General features: G+C 35.0%; 2 protein-coding genes across 3 annotated transcripts; both read right to left on the bottom strand.

The window, feature by feature from the left end:
* Window positions 1–321: 321 nt before the first annotated feature.
* Window positions 322–6,743, bottom strand: LOC133297115 (proline-rich receptor-like protein kinase PERK4). Its single transcript, XM_061496180.1, has 8 exons — window positions 6,212–6,743; window positions 3,463–4,014; window positions 3,048–3,134; window positions 2,880–2,950; window positions 2,429–2,505; window positions 1,977–2,121; window positions 1,402–1,566; window positions 322–543 (listed from the first exon to the last, which is right to left on the bottom strand). The coding sequence occupies exons 1-8, from the start codon at window positions 6,741–6,743 to the stop codon at window positions 322–324; spliced, it is 1,851 nt and encodes a 616-aa protein (XP_061352164.1).
* A 2,380-nt stretch (window positions 6,744–9,123) lies between these two features.
* LOC133297116 (acidic leucine-rich nuclear phosphoprotein 32-related protein-like) lies at window positions 9,124–13,381 on the bottom strand. 2 transcript variants are annotated; one of them, XM_061496181.1, is made up of 2 exons: window positions 11,883–13,381; window positions 9,124–9,917 (listed from the first exon to the last, which is right to left on the bottom strand). In XM_061496181.1, exons 1-2 carry the CDS (start codon window positions 13,014–13,016, stop codon window positions 9,651–9,653), a joined length of 1,401 nt encoding a protein of 466 aa, XP_061352165.1. In that variant the 5' UTR covers window positions 13,017–13,381; the 3' UTR covers window positions 9,124–9,650. The 2 variants fall into 2 exon arrangements, with proteins under 2 accessions (XP_061352165.1, XP_061352167.1); XM_061496183.1 differs by having other exon boundaries at window positions 9,124–9,933; window positions 11,884–13,381.
* Window positions 13,382–17,613: the final 4,232 nt, after the last annotated feature.

Below are 17,613 nucleotides of genomic sequence, written 5' to 3'. Positions count from 1 at the left end.
TTGGTTCGCAAATGACTTTATCATATTATATCACATATGATGGGATGCATTACTGGTAACATAAAACAACGTTAAAAATTAAAAATGTGCATCTCAAACGCAAACAGTGCCCCAAAACTTTCGATTTTCCATAACATGAGATCTCAGTTTCCATACCAACGAAACAGATTAGAAAAAAAACAACAACCCCGTTAGTTAATATATTTTATAATTTTGCCATTAACAAAAAGGTTATGTGATGAGGGTCATCCAAAGCGAGCTGAGTGAGAATTGTTGTAGTCTCGTTGATTGAGCTATCAAAAGGTGCTGACATTGTGGTTTCTAACGATAGCCCATCTCCTTACTAGAGAGGTCGCTGCTGTCACCAAATTCCTGGCTTGACATTATTGCCTTCCTGAATTTTGCCATATCAGCATTGTATTGCATTGTATCATAGTCTGAGCTCCCAGATGAAGATGTGTAAACACTGCTTTGCCCTCCAGACTTCATCATCCCCTCCTTCAAGTCTTCCAGTGATACATCTCCTTCCAATGCTCTTACTATCTGCACATATATAATTAAGTGATCAATATATATAAATTCATATGTATCACTATTTTTTCAAGATGTACATGCATGTCCTCCAATTAAAGCTATGATTTCAGATTACTAAAAAAAAAAAAAACTATGATTTCTCAAACATAATTAAAACTATGCCTTTTTTTTTTTTTGAAATATTTCAATCGGTTCATTGCTTCGCAACTAATCCGATTCGGGGCGGGTCCAAAATTAAGGCTTTAAACCCCTCCCAAAGGTGGTACTGGAGAGATTCGAATACATGCTCCCACCTCCATCTGCTTAGCTCCCATGCGCCAACTGAGCTACCACCATTTGATCATATTATGAAAATATATATATATATATATATATATATATATATATATATATTGGATTAATCGTATTATGAATATATAGCATCAAGTTCCCTCTCTTCAAGGTTTTATAAATGGCAATATTTTGGTCATAATATTATTTAGTCATATTATGAATATATATATTTTTTTGGATTAATCATATTATGAATATATAGCATCAAGTTCCCTATCTTCAAGGTTTTATAAATGGCAATATGGCCATTAATTAACTCGTCTGTCTTCGTGTATGTGTACCATATTATTATGAGAGGAGAGGCAATCACGTCTCAATACAAAACTTCAAAGAAAATAAATTTATGAATTCTTTTATGGGTTAAAGATTTATCATGTTACATGAAAATAATTTCTCTTCCGATACACAAAATGTGAGAAGAAATTATTCTTATGTAACATGATAAATCTTTAATCTTTTTTTTATTTATATGATACTTAATTGATTCATGATCAATGTGGTACTTAATTATTTATCGTTTGCACTTGAATTTACCTGACTCATTTTTGAGCGCTTCTTAGCCGAATGACGAATGCTTGCAGCAGCACAGGCTGCCATCCTTGTCATTTCTTGACTATTGTAGTTGCCCTCCAAAAATGGATCAACCAACTCTCCAAAGTTGCCATCTTCCTCCAGCCCACGACTCAGGAGTGGTCGAGCCTGTTTGTTACACAGTTTCACAATGATTTTCATATAAAAAAAAAAATAGTTGTAGGACAACTAAAGAACTTGAAAACCGAAATGCTTTTTGGGGTACTACTTCACTCTAAACCGCAATATATTTGAAATCTACAGCTTTGCACAATGACAAGGAGAAATATATATATATATATATATATATATATATATATATAAAAGTTATATTTATAAACTATTATAAACTTAACTATACACTAAGAGTAGTACATAAACTAACTCATGAACTACTTTTAGTATATAGTCAAGTTGGTCTATGTACAAACTTAACTATAAAGGTAGTTCATGAGTTGATTTATGTAGTACTACTCTTAGTGCATAGTTAAGTTTGTAAGAGTTTATAAATATAATCTTTATATATATATAGTACTAACCCAGTCCACTAAGCTATCGTCCATGGTATTTGTCAGATCCACAGGTCGCTTCCCAGTTATGAGTTCCAATAGCATGACCCCAAATGAGAAAACATCAGATTTCTCTGTCAATTTTCCACTTGATGCATATTCTGGGGCCAGGTACCTGTATTAGTGTGCAAATCTTGGTTAAGCTGGACTAATTTATTTAAACATATTTTTTTTCACAAGTAGCAGCTCCTAACCGTAAGAAGGATAAGACACTAGCTGAATGGTGAAGTTGATGGGTGTTAGGGGGGAATCATGTATGTCATTGAGTATATTGTAGTTAAAAGTGCATTTTGAATAGTTAATGTCACAGATTACGTTTGTCTGAAGAAAATTGACCACGTTCTACTTATGATCAGAGCAAAACTCTTTCTTTGTTAGAGTTACTACAGGTATTAGCTAGAGAGCATGGGATGGAGAATTACCCGAATGTTCCCATGACACGAGTTGAGACATGCGTATTGGTATCAGTAGTCAACTTAGCCAATCCAAAATCAGACACCTGATTAAGATGAATCATTGGAAAAATCAATTAGCTTCAGCAACAAAAGATTGGTAATGTGTGATAGCAAGAGATTAGTTAAATTGGGTAAGTATGTAGACAATAAACTTTATTAAGAAAAAAAAAATGGATTTGTTTTTTCTGTAATAAATACATATGAATTATCTGTATTGAACTTAAAACGTCGTTTTAGATCAAAATCAAGATATTTTTATAATTATAATTTATTACAAGATTATAAAAGTTTTTATAATTATAATGTTTTAATTTTTCAATTCAAAAGGATATCATTTTGGAAGTAAATGTAATAACTTATATGTATTAGAAATGTTAAAGCAAAAAAAAAAAAAAAAAATTATGTAAATATGTGAAACCTTAGCTTCGAAGCTATCATCAATGAGGACATTAGAAGCTTTAATATCACGGTGGATAATGCGAGGACTACCTGAGTTCATTTGTAAATAAAGCAAATATATGAGAAAGATAATGGAAGGAAAGAATGAACAAAATAAGGATCATATATAAGATGGATCGAATATTACAGTCTTCATGAAGGTAGGCAAGCCCTTTTGCGGATCCTAGTGCAATTCGCATTCTAGTAGGCCAATCCATGGTAGGCACACCCTTTCCTATGACCATCAAATACATTAGAAAATTTTATTACTATTTACTAGGAACAATCATAACAAAAAAAAATGTCTGAAATATATGTTCCCCAAATTATTGCTATTTATTTGTACTACATAAAAATCACCCTAGTAAACCCTCACTAGTAAGAATAAGGGTGAGGACAATCCTTCTATGCAATCTTACATTTACATATTTACAAAGAAATTATTTTTTATATTCGAACTCATAACCTTTTGATTACAGGAAAATAATTTTAGCACTGCTCGAGAATCATCCTCATTTAAGCCTAGATTGTAAATCAAAAGCAAAACCATAAATAGTACTTACCATGAAGGTGATGTTCCAAAGTTTGGTTGGGAACAAATTCATAGACCAACATTCTCTGCTCTCCACAAATACAGTATCCAACAAGTGACACAAGATGTCGATGATGAACACGGCTAATGATGTCAATCTCAGCTTGGAACTCTCGTTCTCCTTGTCCACTACCTGCTTTGAGACTCTTAACTGCCACTTCTTTTCCATTAGGCAATACTCCCTTATGGACATAACCGAATCCACCCTGTCCTATAATATTCTCATTTGCAAATCCTCTAGTGGCTGCTGCTAATTCCTCATAAGTGAAGGTACCCCCCTTAAGTGTAAGAGCAAGGCCTGGAGAAGGAGGAGGTAGAGAACCTGGTCCCATTCCCATTGAGTAATTGGAACTCATGTCACCACTGTACATTAGAGGAGGTGGTGGACCCCAGCTACCATTAGGAGGACCCATCATTCCATTAGGTGATTGGTGTATCCTTGCAACATGATCCGACCCATGAGGACCCTGACCTGATTGCCAACTAGGGAGAGGGTGCTGGCTACTGTTGTAGTAGTTACTCCCTGTGCAAGTTATTTTGGAACCCGTTAAGTATCAACCACTTATTTAATTTGATTGGTTGTGTCAAAGATAATTTTAAAACAATCAAAGGAAAGAGAAACCAACATTATTTGAACCAAACATTTTAGCGTCAAGAAAGTCCTTGCTCTGGAGTATAAATAAACAAGTCTAATTAAGAATGAAGTATCGGTATTCATATTCCAAGTTCTTCCATATATAACAATCATTCTCAATAGGATATAAGTATGCAATAATGCCAAATATGATGATCATAATAAAGTTTTTCCTCGTTTGGCATAGGGAATAGTTATCTATCAGTGTTCATATTCCAAGTTCTTCCTAAACAATCATTCTCAATACGATATAAGTATGCATTATGCCAAATATGATGACCATAACAGTTTTTTTTTTTTTTTTTTTCCCTTTTTTGGCATAGTGGATAGTTATGTATCTTAACATCTCCTCTAACACCCGAGGTTCACTGGAAAATCTGCAGATTGGCCTAGCCGAAGCATGTGGAATCTCTAGTATCATGTAATGATAATTATGCCTAACTCAACCTCAAAGCTAGCTCACACGGTAAAAATTGCGCAAACATTATGTTGTGGACCAGCCACATTGGCCAGCCAGTCACTAAAGTTCAAATTGGGGGTCACTCCCCCTCTATCCCTAAAGTGAGAATTTTATATCCCGAATCTCATTTTTTTTTTTTTTTGGAGTTACCCAACCCTAATTATCTCTTTGAGACGAGTTGGCTCCTTTCGGTATCCCCACGAGCTTCGACTCTTTGAGCCGGCTATGAGACTAATCCGGAGTGCGGGGGAACAGTGATGGCTAAAGGTTCAGCCCCCTCCCCAAAAATGCATTCAGCGGGAATCGAACACATATCCAACCCCACTAACTCAGCGCCAAATTACCAACTGAGCTGCACCCATTGCACAACCACAACTTACATCTCACGTTTTAGATGAGCGTACTTGCCTCGTACACAATGAGAGTCACTAGGATCAAATCAATTATAGAAAAATTTCTACAATACTCTCGTCCCACTCACTTTTCTATACATTCCTCCAATAAAACCAAACAACAATGCTAATTGATGACATGGAAGAGAGAAAAAAATTATCTTAAATACAGATGTAAGAAGATAAATGGCAATAGTACATATTACTATTATACTAAAAATGAGCTTCAGTTATGGGATTATTCTCTCACTCTTTATTGGAGAATTTTTCTCACCTATAAATACCCCTATTCAGCCCCGTTGAAGAGGTATCATCTATACATTAATTAGAGAGTTGTTACTCTAAAATACACCCAAAGTCATTGTGCCCTCATTACACATTCCCTATTTGTTCTCAGCTTTCACCTGACATTATTTCGGGATGACTCTTCACTTAACTTTGATCTATATATACCATTGCCTCACAGATCATTGGTACATGAGATGTTATACCTCTTCAATGGAAAGAGCATTATTCTTGTCTCTACACACAAATAGTTCCAATTACAAAAACCGATATGGGATATCTTAACAAACACTATACAACTAGATTCCCATGGGTTTTACACGCATTGTCTATGCAAAATTATATGGCATGCAGATATAATTGCTTAAACCTAAGTTAGGTGTATGAAGTCAATATTACTACAAATTATAATAGATTATAGTAATTTATGTTGCACTGACACCGACACAGGATATGTGATACGACACCACACTTGTTAATTTTAAAAAATACTAAATTTCGATACGATTTGATATTAAATAATATTTTTAATGTATGTAATTTATATTATATTTAATATTCAATAATTTAACAAAAAAATAAAGCTAAACTTATAATACCCATCAATTAGCAAAGAAACATAACATATCACAAATATTTATATTAAAGTCAATAAAATGATAATCATAATTTAACGAATCTAATAGTTTGAACTAAAAACGCAAAGCAATGCAATCTTCGATTTTTTTTTTTTTTTGAGTCTATGCAACGCGTGTTGAAACATCAGGAAGTATCGAACACGACATGTTATATTTTTTTGAAGTGTCGGTTTCTCATAGATAGTAACAAACCATTAACAGTTAATTATTAATTAATAATGCAATCAGCCTTCAGGTTCTATATATTAAGTTTACGTAACATAACATATATGAAAGTACAACTCTAGAGGCAATACTAGACTTGTTGTTACCTTGTCCATGGGAAGCTTCTCCGTAATAGTACTTTTGCTTTCGTTTCTTCTTCCTTGACCAAATGAAACAAAAAACGACCACAAGAAGAAGAACAAACCCTACTCCAAGCGCAGCTCCAACTGCTGCTTTGCTGTCATTCTCCTGGCTCTGTTTTCCATTTGATATCGATTTGTTTGGTGCTGCTGGTGGTGGTGGTGGTGGTGTAGTTGAAGACTTACTCGGCACTAAAGTAGGTGATGATGAGGAACTAGCAGCATCATTAGGTTTAGAATTATTAGGTGTAGAATTATCAGGTGTGGCATTATCAGGTGTTGAGTTATCAGCTGTTTTATTATCAGGTGTTGAGTTATCAGCTGTTGAATTATCAGGTGCGGCATTATCAGGTGTTGAGTTATCAGGTGTTGAATTATCAGGAGAGGAATTATCAGGTGTTGAGTTATCAGGAGCGGCATCATCAGGGGTTGTGTTATCAGGTGTGGCATTATCAGGTGTTGCATTATCAGGAGAAGAGTTATGAGGGGAGGAAGACATTGTTGTTATGGGTTTCCGGCCAAAAGGTTTTTACGTAGAAAACCACAACGATGCCGGAAACGCCACCTTTTCCCCCTAGCTACCTACTCTTCTCACAATGATTGAGAACCCTGACAAGAAAGAGTTTAGAAAATTAAAAGATAAAAAACAAAAAAAGTTAGAGACAAAACCAGATAAATAATGTTTTTTTTTTTTTTATGTCGTACTTTTTTAATTTTCTTATTATTTGAGAATATTGAGGATGAATTGTGAAGAAAAGTTACCTGGATGGGGAGACCTAGCAGGGTTCTCCAAAGAAAGAAAGAAAAGGAAGAAAGTGTTGCAGGGTCAAGTAAAACCCATAATACAAAAGGAACCGTTCATGTTCCTTCCTCAATGGTCTCCTACAAAGGAGGACCTATGTCTCTGCCACCTCTTGCTTGGTTTTGATGAGTCATTTATAGGTTTTACCATTTTCTGGTTGGTGTTTATTTGATCTATCAACATCCAACCATAATTTGCTTTAAGGAATCACCTAATTAACACATAACAAATATTAACCTGAAATAGCCTACCAACACCCACCCAAATAAGGTAGTAGCAGTACATTTAGCAAAAACAATATACAAAATTATTGTGAAATTTGAAAGGCTTCATAATAATATTTTCGTCACACCAATGATGGAGTGCAATATTTACACAAACTACTTATTTATGATAACATATATTTAGCCAGTGCTGATTGCTCCTCACTTATGGTATTCCCTCTACCATAGATTTTGATTTGTTCTATATGGCCTCGATGAAAGCATGTTAAAATGGGTTAGCCCGAATGTTGTTAAAAAATAATCAAGAATTGGAAAAGAAAAGAAAAGAAAAATCAAGTTAGAAGTAATATTCTTGATAATTCGTTGAGCAATTAAAATTAATGTGTATATGAATTTGATGTTGGAATTGGGCAAAATAAATACAAATGTACGCATGTTGACAACTTTGGTTAGATGACTTGATATTTTAAGTTGATGCATGCTTTGGAGTAAGAGGGTGCTCAATATACATAAACTTTATAAATAAAAATCTTGCGTTCAGTGTTAACTGAATTATTACGTGCTTTGTTATGCTGATTATACTTGAGTGTTGGGTTTTGTTAATTTGTAAATATTATGGCGATATTTGTATCGAAGTTACAATATTTATGCCTTTTGTGGTGTTTGGTTTCTTGTCCTTCCGACCATGCTAGGCTTGTATGCTTTTTTTTTTTTTCTTTTGACATTGTTGTGTTGAATGGGCTTTGTCTTTTGGATTTCTAAAGTGAGGTATTGTTGACAAAAAAACTAAAATATATAAGTCATTGACTTTCATGAGCTTTGGAAGAGAAATCAATTGTGATGGATAATTTTGTTAGTTTTCTGCTGGATCTTTTAGGTATATATCAGTGCTGGTCTATTAGTGAATTAGTGAAAAAGTGTTTTATTTTATTTTGTATATTAATTAATTAAGTATTAAATTAAATTTAGTTCATAAATTACTTTCAGTTAACCACATATCACAATGTAAATAAATTATTAATTGGTTGCAAATAAATTATAAAATTGATTCAATATTTAATTGTTAAAAATTATTTGACATATTATCAATATATGTTTTTTATATTATTACTCAATCATAAATTTATGCATTATTAAAAAAATAATAACTTTCTTTTAGCAAAAAAGGAAAAAATGCAACTCTTACAACTGCTACATCAAAAGTTTTACTATTTTACTCATGTATCAATACATAATAGTGTGAAAAACTTTTTGCTAACGAAATGAAAAGACTTCCTCGTCAGAAATTAATTATATTTTAAACTCAGGAAAATGAGCTCCCACCAATTCAATAGACAAATGAGCAACAATCGCGTGAAAGCCATACCTCACCCAAGCTCGGTCATGAAAATGTTGCGTGTAGTTCACGCGAGCTTTTAGGATTGCTCCTTAGGACTACAACGCTAAATTCGGAGTCCAATTATTACAAAAAAAAAAAAAAAAAATTCGGAGTCCAATTCGTTTGGTTCCAAAGAGGAAAGACAAATGCAAATGTTAACTTCAACGGTGAATCCCACCGTCCAATTGAAGATCAAAACCTAATATCAGCACCACGTGGCAGAACATAAAATACAAAGCATTCATAATGGAGAGGACCAGTGTGTTGGTATATGCTTAATGGGTCAATTTTAGAGATAAAACAATTGCACACGCAAATCGGGGGGCCCATTGGCACACTACCTGGCAGATGACAACTACGACGGTACCAAGGTTCCTTCAATGTTGTCAACAAACTCTATAAATATAAACTATATAAGATAGAAACTGGAATAATTCCACGTAACAATGGCAATAATTTACGAACTAGCCACGTCATTAGAACACGCACCCAATTTGATTGATCCGAATCATTTTCATAAGAACTATCTGCAGGTGTTTTACAAGCTTTTCCTTTTTCTTTTTCTTTTTCTTTTTTTGTATATTTTTTTGTCCCACCAAAAAAGTGCTCCAATAAACTAGAGATTTGAAAACAAAAATTTAAAAGGTTCCCACCCTTTGCTTCCCTCCAGGCACCAGCCAGCCACTCAGCCAGTTCCTTTGCAAAGCCAAAACCTGCATCAAGCACATGAGCGGTAAACCTCTGATAACTGCCATTTGAATATTTTATAGAGCAACGGCTACTGTGAAAGGGAAGAGGGAAAAAACACTAACGACTTTTTGAACTAACTTGATATATTTCCACCCAACATACAATTCTTTTCCCTAATATGTCCTCTGTTCAAGAGAGCTAAATACCTAAATAACTAACCATAACCGTTCTATGTAAACTGAGGTTTTCAGGGCTTCCAATACTTGGAAGCAATCAACAGAACAAGAACATGAGATATATTAGAATGGCGCGTCAATGATGCTTCTTGGATGACTTTTTGAATGCTTCCACATCTTCATCTTCTTCATTGTCCTCGTCTTCATCGCCATCATCATCCCTCTTCCTCTTGGGGTGTGAAGAGGCAGGAGGCAACACCTGAACATCATCATTGTCTTCATCATCAACTTCCTCCTGCTCTTCACCATCATCATTTCCGCCATCAGCGTCAGCACGCCCAGCATTGAGAGCCTCAGCCTGTCCAACTGGCTGAACAAGATATCCAGCACCATAGTCTTCTTCCTGTGATTCCAGCAAAAATTCATAGTTTGATTAAAAAGTTGAGATAAAATCTTGAATCAAGAACAAAAATTCCATAGTTTGATTAAAAAGTTGAGATAAAATCTTGAATCAAGAATTGAGGGGGAAAAGACAGACAATATAATAAACAGTTAAAAGTAATTTTAATGAAATATAAGATACAGTTAAAAGTAATTTTAATGAAATATAATAAACAAAAAATAATATATGATACAAGCACTCCTACACTGCCACAAGCCTAATCAAATAACCATTGGCAATTACATTAGTTCTAGTAAAAGCAATTCAATGTCACAGTGCACATGGAAACATTAAAAACTTAAAATCCTTCATATCTCAAACATATCAATAACAAATTTCGAACAAATCCACATCCTATATGCTTTATCACAATTCAAGACTCAGAACAACTAAAACAGAGAAGACTCCTGTCAGAGCGTCACATAAAAAAGACTATAAAAGCACAAACAAATCCCAAGACCAGATTATTCTTTAATATCTTAGTTTACGACAAAATAAGCTTTAGAAGTACCACAGCAGAAGCAATACATTGAAACAATAAAATCTCAGCGAAGGCCAATTACGCAAATAATACAAATCTACAAACTAGCACATCATAATCTTAACCCGATAAACAAAATAACTTGAAAGACAACATATAACTATAACATATTCTTTAAAATCTTATTTTACAACAAAAATAAGCTTTAGAAGTGTAACAGCAGAAGCAGTACATGGAAACAATAAAATCTCAGAAAAGGCCAATTAAGAAAATAATAAAAGTCCCTAACCACATCATAATCTTAACCCTATAAACAAGATAACTTGAAAGACAGCAAAACATACAAACTATTATTGGTCCCCTCCTTACTTGTTACGATCCAATAAAAAGTGGAAAAAAAATGCAGACTGATGCATAACAACAAAAGAAAATGGGCTTAAAAGATGAACATAACAATCCTATAGTAATCAAAATTTGAACAAATCAAGATTGCCAAATACATGTTAAAAAAAAAAGGACAACTAACAGCAAAGCATAGGAAGGAATATTCCATATTAAAATGTAAAGAATTTTACATAATAAAATGTAAAGAATTTTACACATTAAAATATAAGAAATTTAAAGAAATGCAAACTCTGAAACTTTCGACCAGTCAAAATAGCAAACATGGTTATTAACAATCAAACTGCAATTCCAATTAAGACTGCTGTGCCGGTTCGCCTCTCTGCAAAGCATTATTTTCATCTTAATTTCTGCAAAAAAAGATGCATCCAGGACAATGCAAAAGGAAAGTAACTAAAAAAGTCCAAGTCTCTAGTACATTAGCTCACCTACACCAAAAATGAATATTTAAAAACATGGGGGTAAAGAGGTAATTAGGAAAGTCTTAATTTTGTGGGGTTGGATACCGGTAACTAGATAAATATGCAAAAAGCATTTTACAGGGATATAAAAACAACAGCACACACAATAATAATGCATACTGTTCATCAGTTAAGGCAGAGACAAGTATCTGAATTAGCATATTTTAAAAGCACAGGCAAAAAGTACTGGGTGTAGAACCAAAAAAATAATCATCAACACTATCATGCATTAAGGGCAAGGAGGAAAAAGTCTACGTTTTAACTAGCAAAACAGGCAAGACACAAGTTAGTTCAAATCCCACGCAAAGAGAAAAATCACATAATGCAAAGAAATTAAATCAAACAGACAAAAGTTCAAATCCATTAGCAAGCATCAGTCAACAGAGTTTTATGAATATTAAGAGCATCCAAAACTATCGCCCTCTCTTCAGCAATCTGACAACCTTAAAAACCAACATACCCAACCGAAATAATTAGCAAAACGAATACGGAAAAGCGGAAGATAAGTAATTAAACAAACATAAATAAAAAGCCTTGCATGCAATAAATAAAAACAAAAGTTGATCAGAAGGGTTATCTCACTTCATCGTCATCTTCAAACTCTCCATCATCCTCTACCCCTAACTCATCTTCGCCAGTCTCCCCATTGTCATCTTCATCTCCATCTTCCTCACCCTGTTCATGCCCATCAATCTCCCCTTCCGTGCTTGTCAACCGTCCAGTACTCTCAGGTTCTGCAAAAACCCCTTCATCATTGTCAACCTCTTCTTCCTCGTCATCATCCTCATCGTCGTCGTCATCATCGTCATCATCCTCCTCATCATACTCAACCCCATCCTCTTCATCATCGCTGTCATCAATCTCATGAACCTCAACCACATCATCCTCATCACCCTCCTCATCAATCTCCTCCCCAGAATCTTCCTCGTCCTCATCCTCCTCCACATCATTCCCAACCACGGGCGCAACTCGAAACCCATTCTCCTGTTGGCTGTTCAACCCATTCACCCTCTGCCTCGACGTCTCCGTCACTTCTTCATCCGCATCACTCTCCTCATCTTCATCAGCATCAACAACTCCATCAACCCCTTCACTGTGCCCGTTGTTCATCCCGAAGTTTCGATCTTCTTCCCCATCAATCTCCCCACTACCAGGGTCATCCTCCTCCTCCTCCTCATCCTCCTCTTCGTCCTCATCATCAGACTCAGGCCTCTCGTTCTCCTCCGCATCCATCTTATCCAAGTACTTAAGAGACTTAATCAACCCAAAAACCCTAGATCGATAATCCTTAACCCGCGTAACGGGACACTCATACAGATCCAGCGAAACAAGCTTCACCTGCGCGAGTGGCGCGAGATCCTCAATATACTGAATCCGATTGTTGGAAAGATCAAGGTCCCGCAGTGAATCCAACCCAGCCTGGACCAGAAACTCGAGTCCACCGGCGATTCGGTTGTCGGAGAGGTTCAACTTCTGAAGATTCCGAAGCCGCGGGAACTGCTCCAGCGACGAAACGCCGACGTTTGCAATCGACAGGTGCTGAAGGTTCTCGAACCTCTCCAGAAGGCTCGGAGGTGGTAACCGTCCCTGGACACACTTAACGGCGCCGTCTAGGGTTATCGTTCGAGCCGAGGCGTGGTCCTTCTCGCCGTCTAACGCCGTCTCCACAGCCCTCTCCCAGATCTCATCCATCAAATACGAAATCCTATATCTCATACAAAACCTTACACCGAAAATCCAAGCACTTCAGAAATAACCTTTAACCTAGAGCATCGAAGAAAGAAACCTGAGACTGAGACTGCAGCTATGTATGAAATTTGAAAAATCACACGACCCGAGGTATTGATGATGAACGTGATTGGATTCAATGGTTAGTTTCAGGGAATGAAGGGATTGAATTGAACACCCAATATTTTTAGTGTGGAAATTCGGAACACAATGGTTTTTGTTTCTCTCTCTAACTCTGTTTTATAATTTCTCTCTCCTTCGTCTACTGGGTTAGGGGAGATGAATCGATGATAAACCTCTCTCTCTCTCTCTCTCTCTCTGTGGTGGCAAACGGGTTCCCGTCGCGGTTCGGGTCTGCTCTAGGGTTCAGGTGAGGTGAACCTTTGAGGCTCGAGGCGTTTTGTCTTGTTGTGTGAGGGGCCTTTGTGGACCGTTGGATCTAGAACGACGAGGATCGATGACGTGGACAAAATGGATGGCTGAGATTGTGAATTTCTGTGTTTGTTTTCGAGAAGGGTGTAGCGGGGATCGGACTGGCCATGTTCGAGCACGTCACGGATTATGTAAATATCGGAAAAAGCATTGATATTTGCATTCTTTCTGTCTAAATTTACAAAAATGCCATCCATGAGGAGCGCCTCTGCCATGCAAGTCTGAAACCGATGGTGGAAAAAATCGTGATTCCTGACGTTTCCATTTCAAGTGTTCTTATTTTCAATTTAATATTATTAAATATATTCATATGTACTATCTATTTATCTTAAACTTTGCCCAAGTGATGAATGATACATACATATTTTTTATTTGCGACGATAAAAAATTTAATTAAATTATTCAATGTTTTTTCGCGATTTATATTTATCATGTATATTGTCTAATTAAAAACGTTATACTAATATGTTTACATATAAATAATGAAAAATAAAGAAGTATCAAAATATAAAATATAATTCACATGTCAAAATAAAGTAACAATACAATTATTAGATAATAAAGTAAATAACTTGAAAAAATACCAATCAACATTCTATAAAATAAACAATAGAATTAAACATTATACATTTATACTAGTTTTTGATTTTTTATTTCTCAGCCACTATATTTTATTTCTACCTTTAAACTATAGTCAATATATATATATATATATTACAACTACATGCAGTAATATAGATTTGACATATTAGATCAATGCTTGCGAGGATGCTCTATCAATTAAATTTTTTATGGATTCATAACATGTGTGAGTCTATGACCGATAAATTTATCTTATATATAATAGTCTTTCTAAAAAATCACATGCAAAATATAATAGATAATTAATTATAAAAAGAAATATGGATTGTAGAAACTAAGAGTCAATAACATGTTTACCAAAAAAAAAGTCAATAACATATTATTACACATTAACTTTATGAAAATATATATAAAGATAGTTCTAAGAAATTTATTTAACAAAATATTGTATAGACTAAAATCTATTTAATAGTTAGAAGTCATTAATATGAAAAAAAAAATAACAAAATGATTTAAAAAATAAAAAATCATTATGTTAATCATTTATCATTTTAAAAATCATATATAAAGGATATAATTGAAATTCATCGTCACATTACACACATTACACGACAAAATATTTCTATCACTTAATATTTCTTTGCCTTGCATGTGCATCTCATGATTATGATACATAACATCTACATCTGCGTATATATGGAACTCAAGATATAATGGTTTTGGCACCCATTACAAGATATTCCTAAGGATTCCATCTAACAAAAATTGATACCCGCATACACAGAGAGGTGACCTTTCAGCAATTCACCTTTTTGTACGCTTGCATAAACAAAGGGCAACCATCTTCTTCCATTGACCACTACTCTACCCTACATTCACCTCCCCCTTGAACATGAAAGGAATATTACTTGGCAATGAGGTCACCCATGCATTTTAAGGAGTTTGGTTTATTGTAATGCGAGAAGGATGCTCATGGACGATGAAAGCTCATATGATATCATGTTTTAGGACATCTTCCAAAAGTTGAATCTAGACAACAATGACCTCAAACTCCGCACTGTCGAACTCATTAGCTTTAATGGAGAACGATCACCTCCTAAGGGGTCAATTGAGTTAATGTCGACTTTAGGAACCCGAGAGATGTACAGATCAAAACAAGTGTGGTTCATATAGGAGATTACACATCTACATGCAATGTCATCCTAGGCAGATCGACAATCCATGGCATCGGCGCAATGGTTTCGACCATCCACCAAGAAATGAAGTTCATTGGGACAAAGAATGAAGTGATAAATGTGAAAGGAGGTCAGAGAGCCTCGGATACCTCCTACTTTGAAATAATGAAAATCATCACTAGAAGGTTGTCCTCGCCTCTACAAAACTATTATGGAGAGCTAGTTAAAGGTAAAGGCAAGGAGGTAAAACCAAAGGACAACTCAATCATGTTTATCGAGCTGAAGATGAGTGAAACTGACCAGCAACCAATGCCAAAACCTCAAAAAGAATTAAAGAAGCTAGTACTTGGAGAGACCCTAAAGAGCACACCAAAATAAGAGGAGCTTTGGAGCCTAACCTTAGAAAAAAGTTGATATGTTTCCTAAGAAGAACCGAAATGTCTTTGCTTGGAAGCCATTAGATATATCGAGAACTAATCCAAACTTTTGTTACCACATTCTTTATGTGTACCCAGGTGCTCAATCAATTTCTCAAAAAAAAAAAAAAAAAAAGGAAGATCAGCCCAGAGCGCAAGCAAGCAAAAAGGATGTTAAAGAACTCCTAAAAAATTGACTTTATATATGAGATCCAATATACCACCTAGCTCACCAATGTTATGTTGGCAAATAAAGAAAATGAGAAATAGCTTGTATGTGTAGACTACATTGACTTGAACCTGGCCCACCCAAAAGATTTATATCTCATGCCTAATATAAACTAGATTTTTAACGAATCCTCAAGATTTCAACTATTTTCTTTTATGGCCGCCTTGTCAAAATACAATCAAATTCACATGCACCCCAGAATGAGGAAAAGATTGTCTTCATCACCTAAAAGGTCAGTTACTACTATATGACAATGCGATAACTCGGGTAATTGAGTTATCTAATTATGAGATTTCTAATGAATCTCTCCATGCCATTAGTCTCAGGCTTTGACTGACTTCTTGGTTGAGCTAACACATGTGGGTATAAGGTATGTTTTGATGATAATAAAGAGGCAAAAAAAAATAGCATTGATCAATAGTAAAAAGCATCAACTATGCGTGGAGATTGAAGATATATGATGGCAAGAACATATATGAGCTATAAAGAAAGCTAGCAATGTATCAAGAGTAACAACGAAGAATAAGAGGAGAAAATCAAAGATCAAAGGCAACAAACCATGGACAACCTTGAAGAAAAGTTTAAACCTACAAGTCATGGTAAAAGATATCAAATCCAACAAGCTTCAAAGTATTTCAAACCCTTGGTTTACCATGTTTTTAGGCTACTTTATAGAAGGATTACATAGTAGATTGCATGGAAATTAAGGTTTTACAGTATAAAATCATAAAGAATGGATTTCTAGCTAACATGTGATAATCTTGCTTATTTTGAAGGTATTTTGACATAAAATAATGCAAGGAGATGTTGAATACCGAAGAAAGCCTCAAAGAAAGCAAGTTACAAGCAACTCACAGACTGATGGAGAGCGTTTTAGCGCCCAACAACGCGTTAAAACGCCCTAAAGAAGTAAAATAGTCAAAATCCACTGGAGGAGAGCGTTTTAGCGCCCAACAGAGCGCTAAAACGCCCTAACAGCACAAAGTTCCTTTCGAAAAGAGCGTTTTAGCGCCCATATGAGCGTTAAAATGCTTTAAGGCAGACAACATTATACTGTGAGAGCGTTTTAGCGCTCTAATGGGCGCTAAAACGCTCTGATGCGTAAAAATTCAGGCCCAATTATTATCAATATCCAAATTAAGATTTGAATGAAGATTTGAAGGAGATTTGAATGGAAATTAAAAGATATGTTTCTCCTCTATAAATAAAGGGCCTTAGACCAAAAAAAATTCAACAACGGAGAGGTGTCTGAAGAAGCACAAGGAGGAATCCTGTTGTGGAGCATTGGAACACTGAGGAACCAAGTCAACATCACACCAATGGAGGCTTAGGGTTCTCTTTTCTTTATTATTGTTTTTCAATTCAGTATGCTAGGCTAAACTTTTATGTAGTTAGAGGTAGATGGAATCCAATTGAATCCTTATGTTTATAAATTAAATTGTCTCTAAATTCTTCTCCTTTTATATTTGAATAAATTTATCTTTCTTTAATACTTTCTATGAGTTTTCTCCTTATAGATTGATTTAGGGGAATTGTATGACAATAGGGATGTTGGTGCATGAACCCTGACTTGATAAATTTATCATAATCATTTTGATCTAGGGATAGACATATGGCAATTGTGCAATCTTTAAATTCTTGATCTTAATGCATGTTTTCTTGGGGAATAATCGGGGAACTAGTGTTCTTTCAAGATCACATAGATTTAGGATAACAAGGAATTTAGCCCTGATTAACTTAGAATGAATTGA

This window comes from Gastrolobium bilobum, unplaced genomic scaffold, assembly GCF_033153095.1.
Source record: "Gastrolobium bilobum isolate Gb01-03AN ecotype WA unplaced genomic scaffold, APGP_CSIRO_Gbil_v1 utg44018, whole genome shotgun sequence".
NCBI classification, from domain to species: domain Eukaryota; kingdom Viridiplantae; phylum Streptophyta; class Magnoliopsida; order Fabales; family Fabaceae; genus Gastrolobium; species Gastrolobium bilobum.
This window is presented reverse-complemented; position numbering and strand designations above follow the sequence as displayed.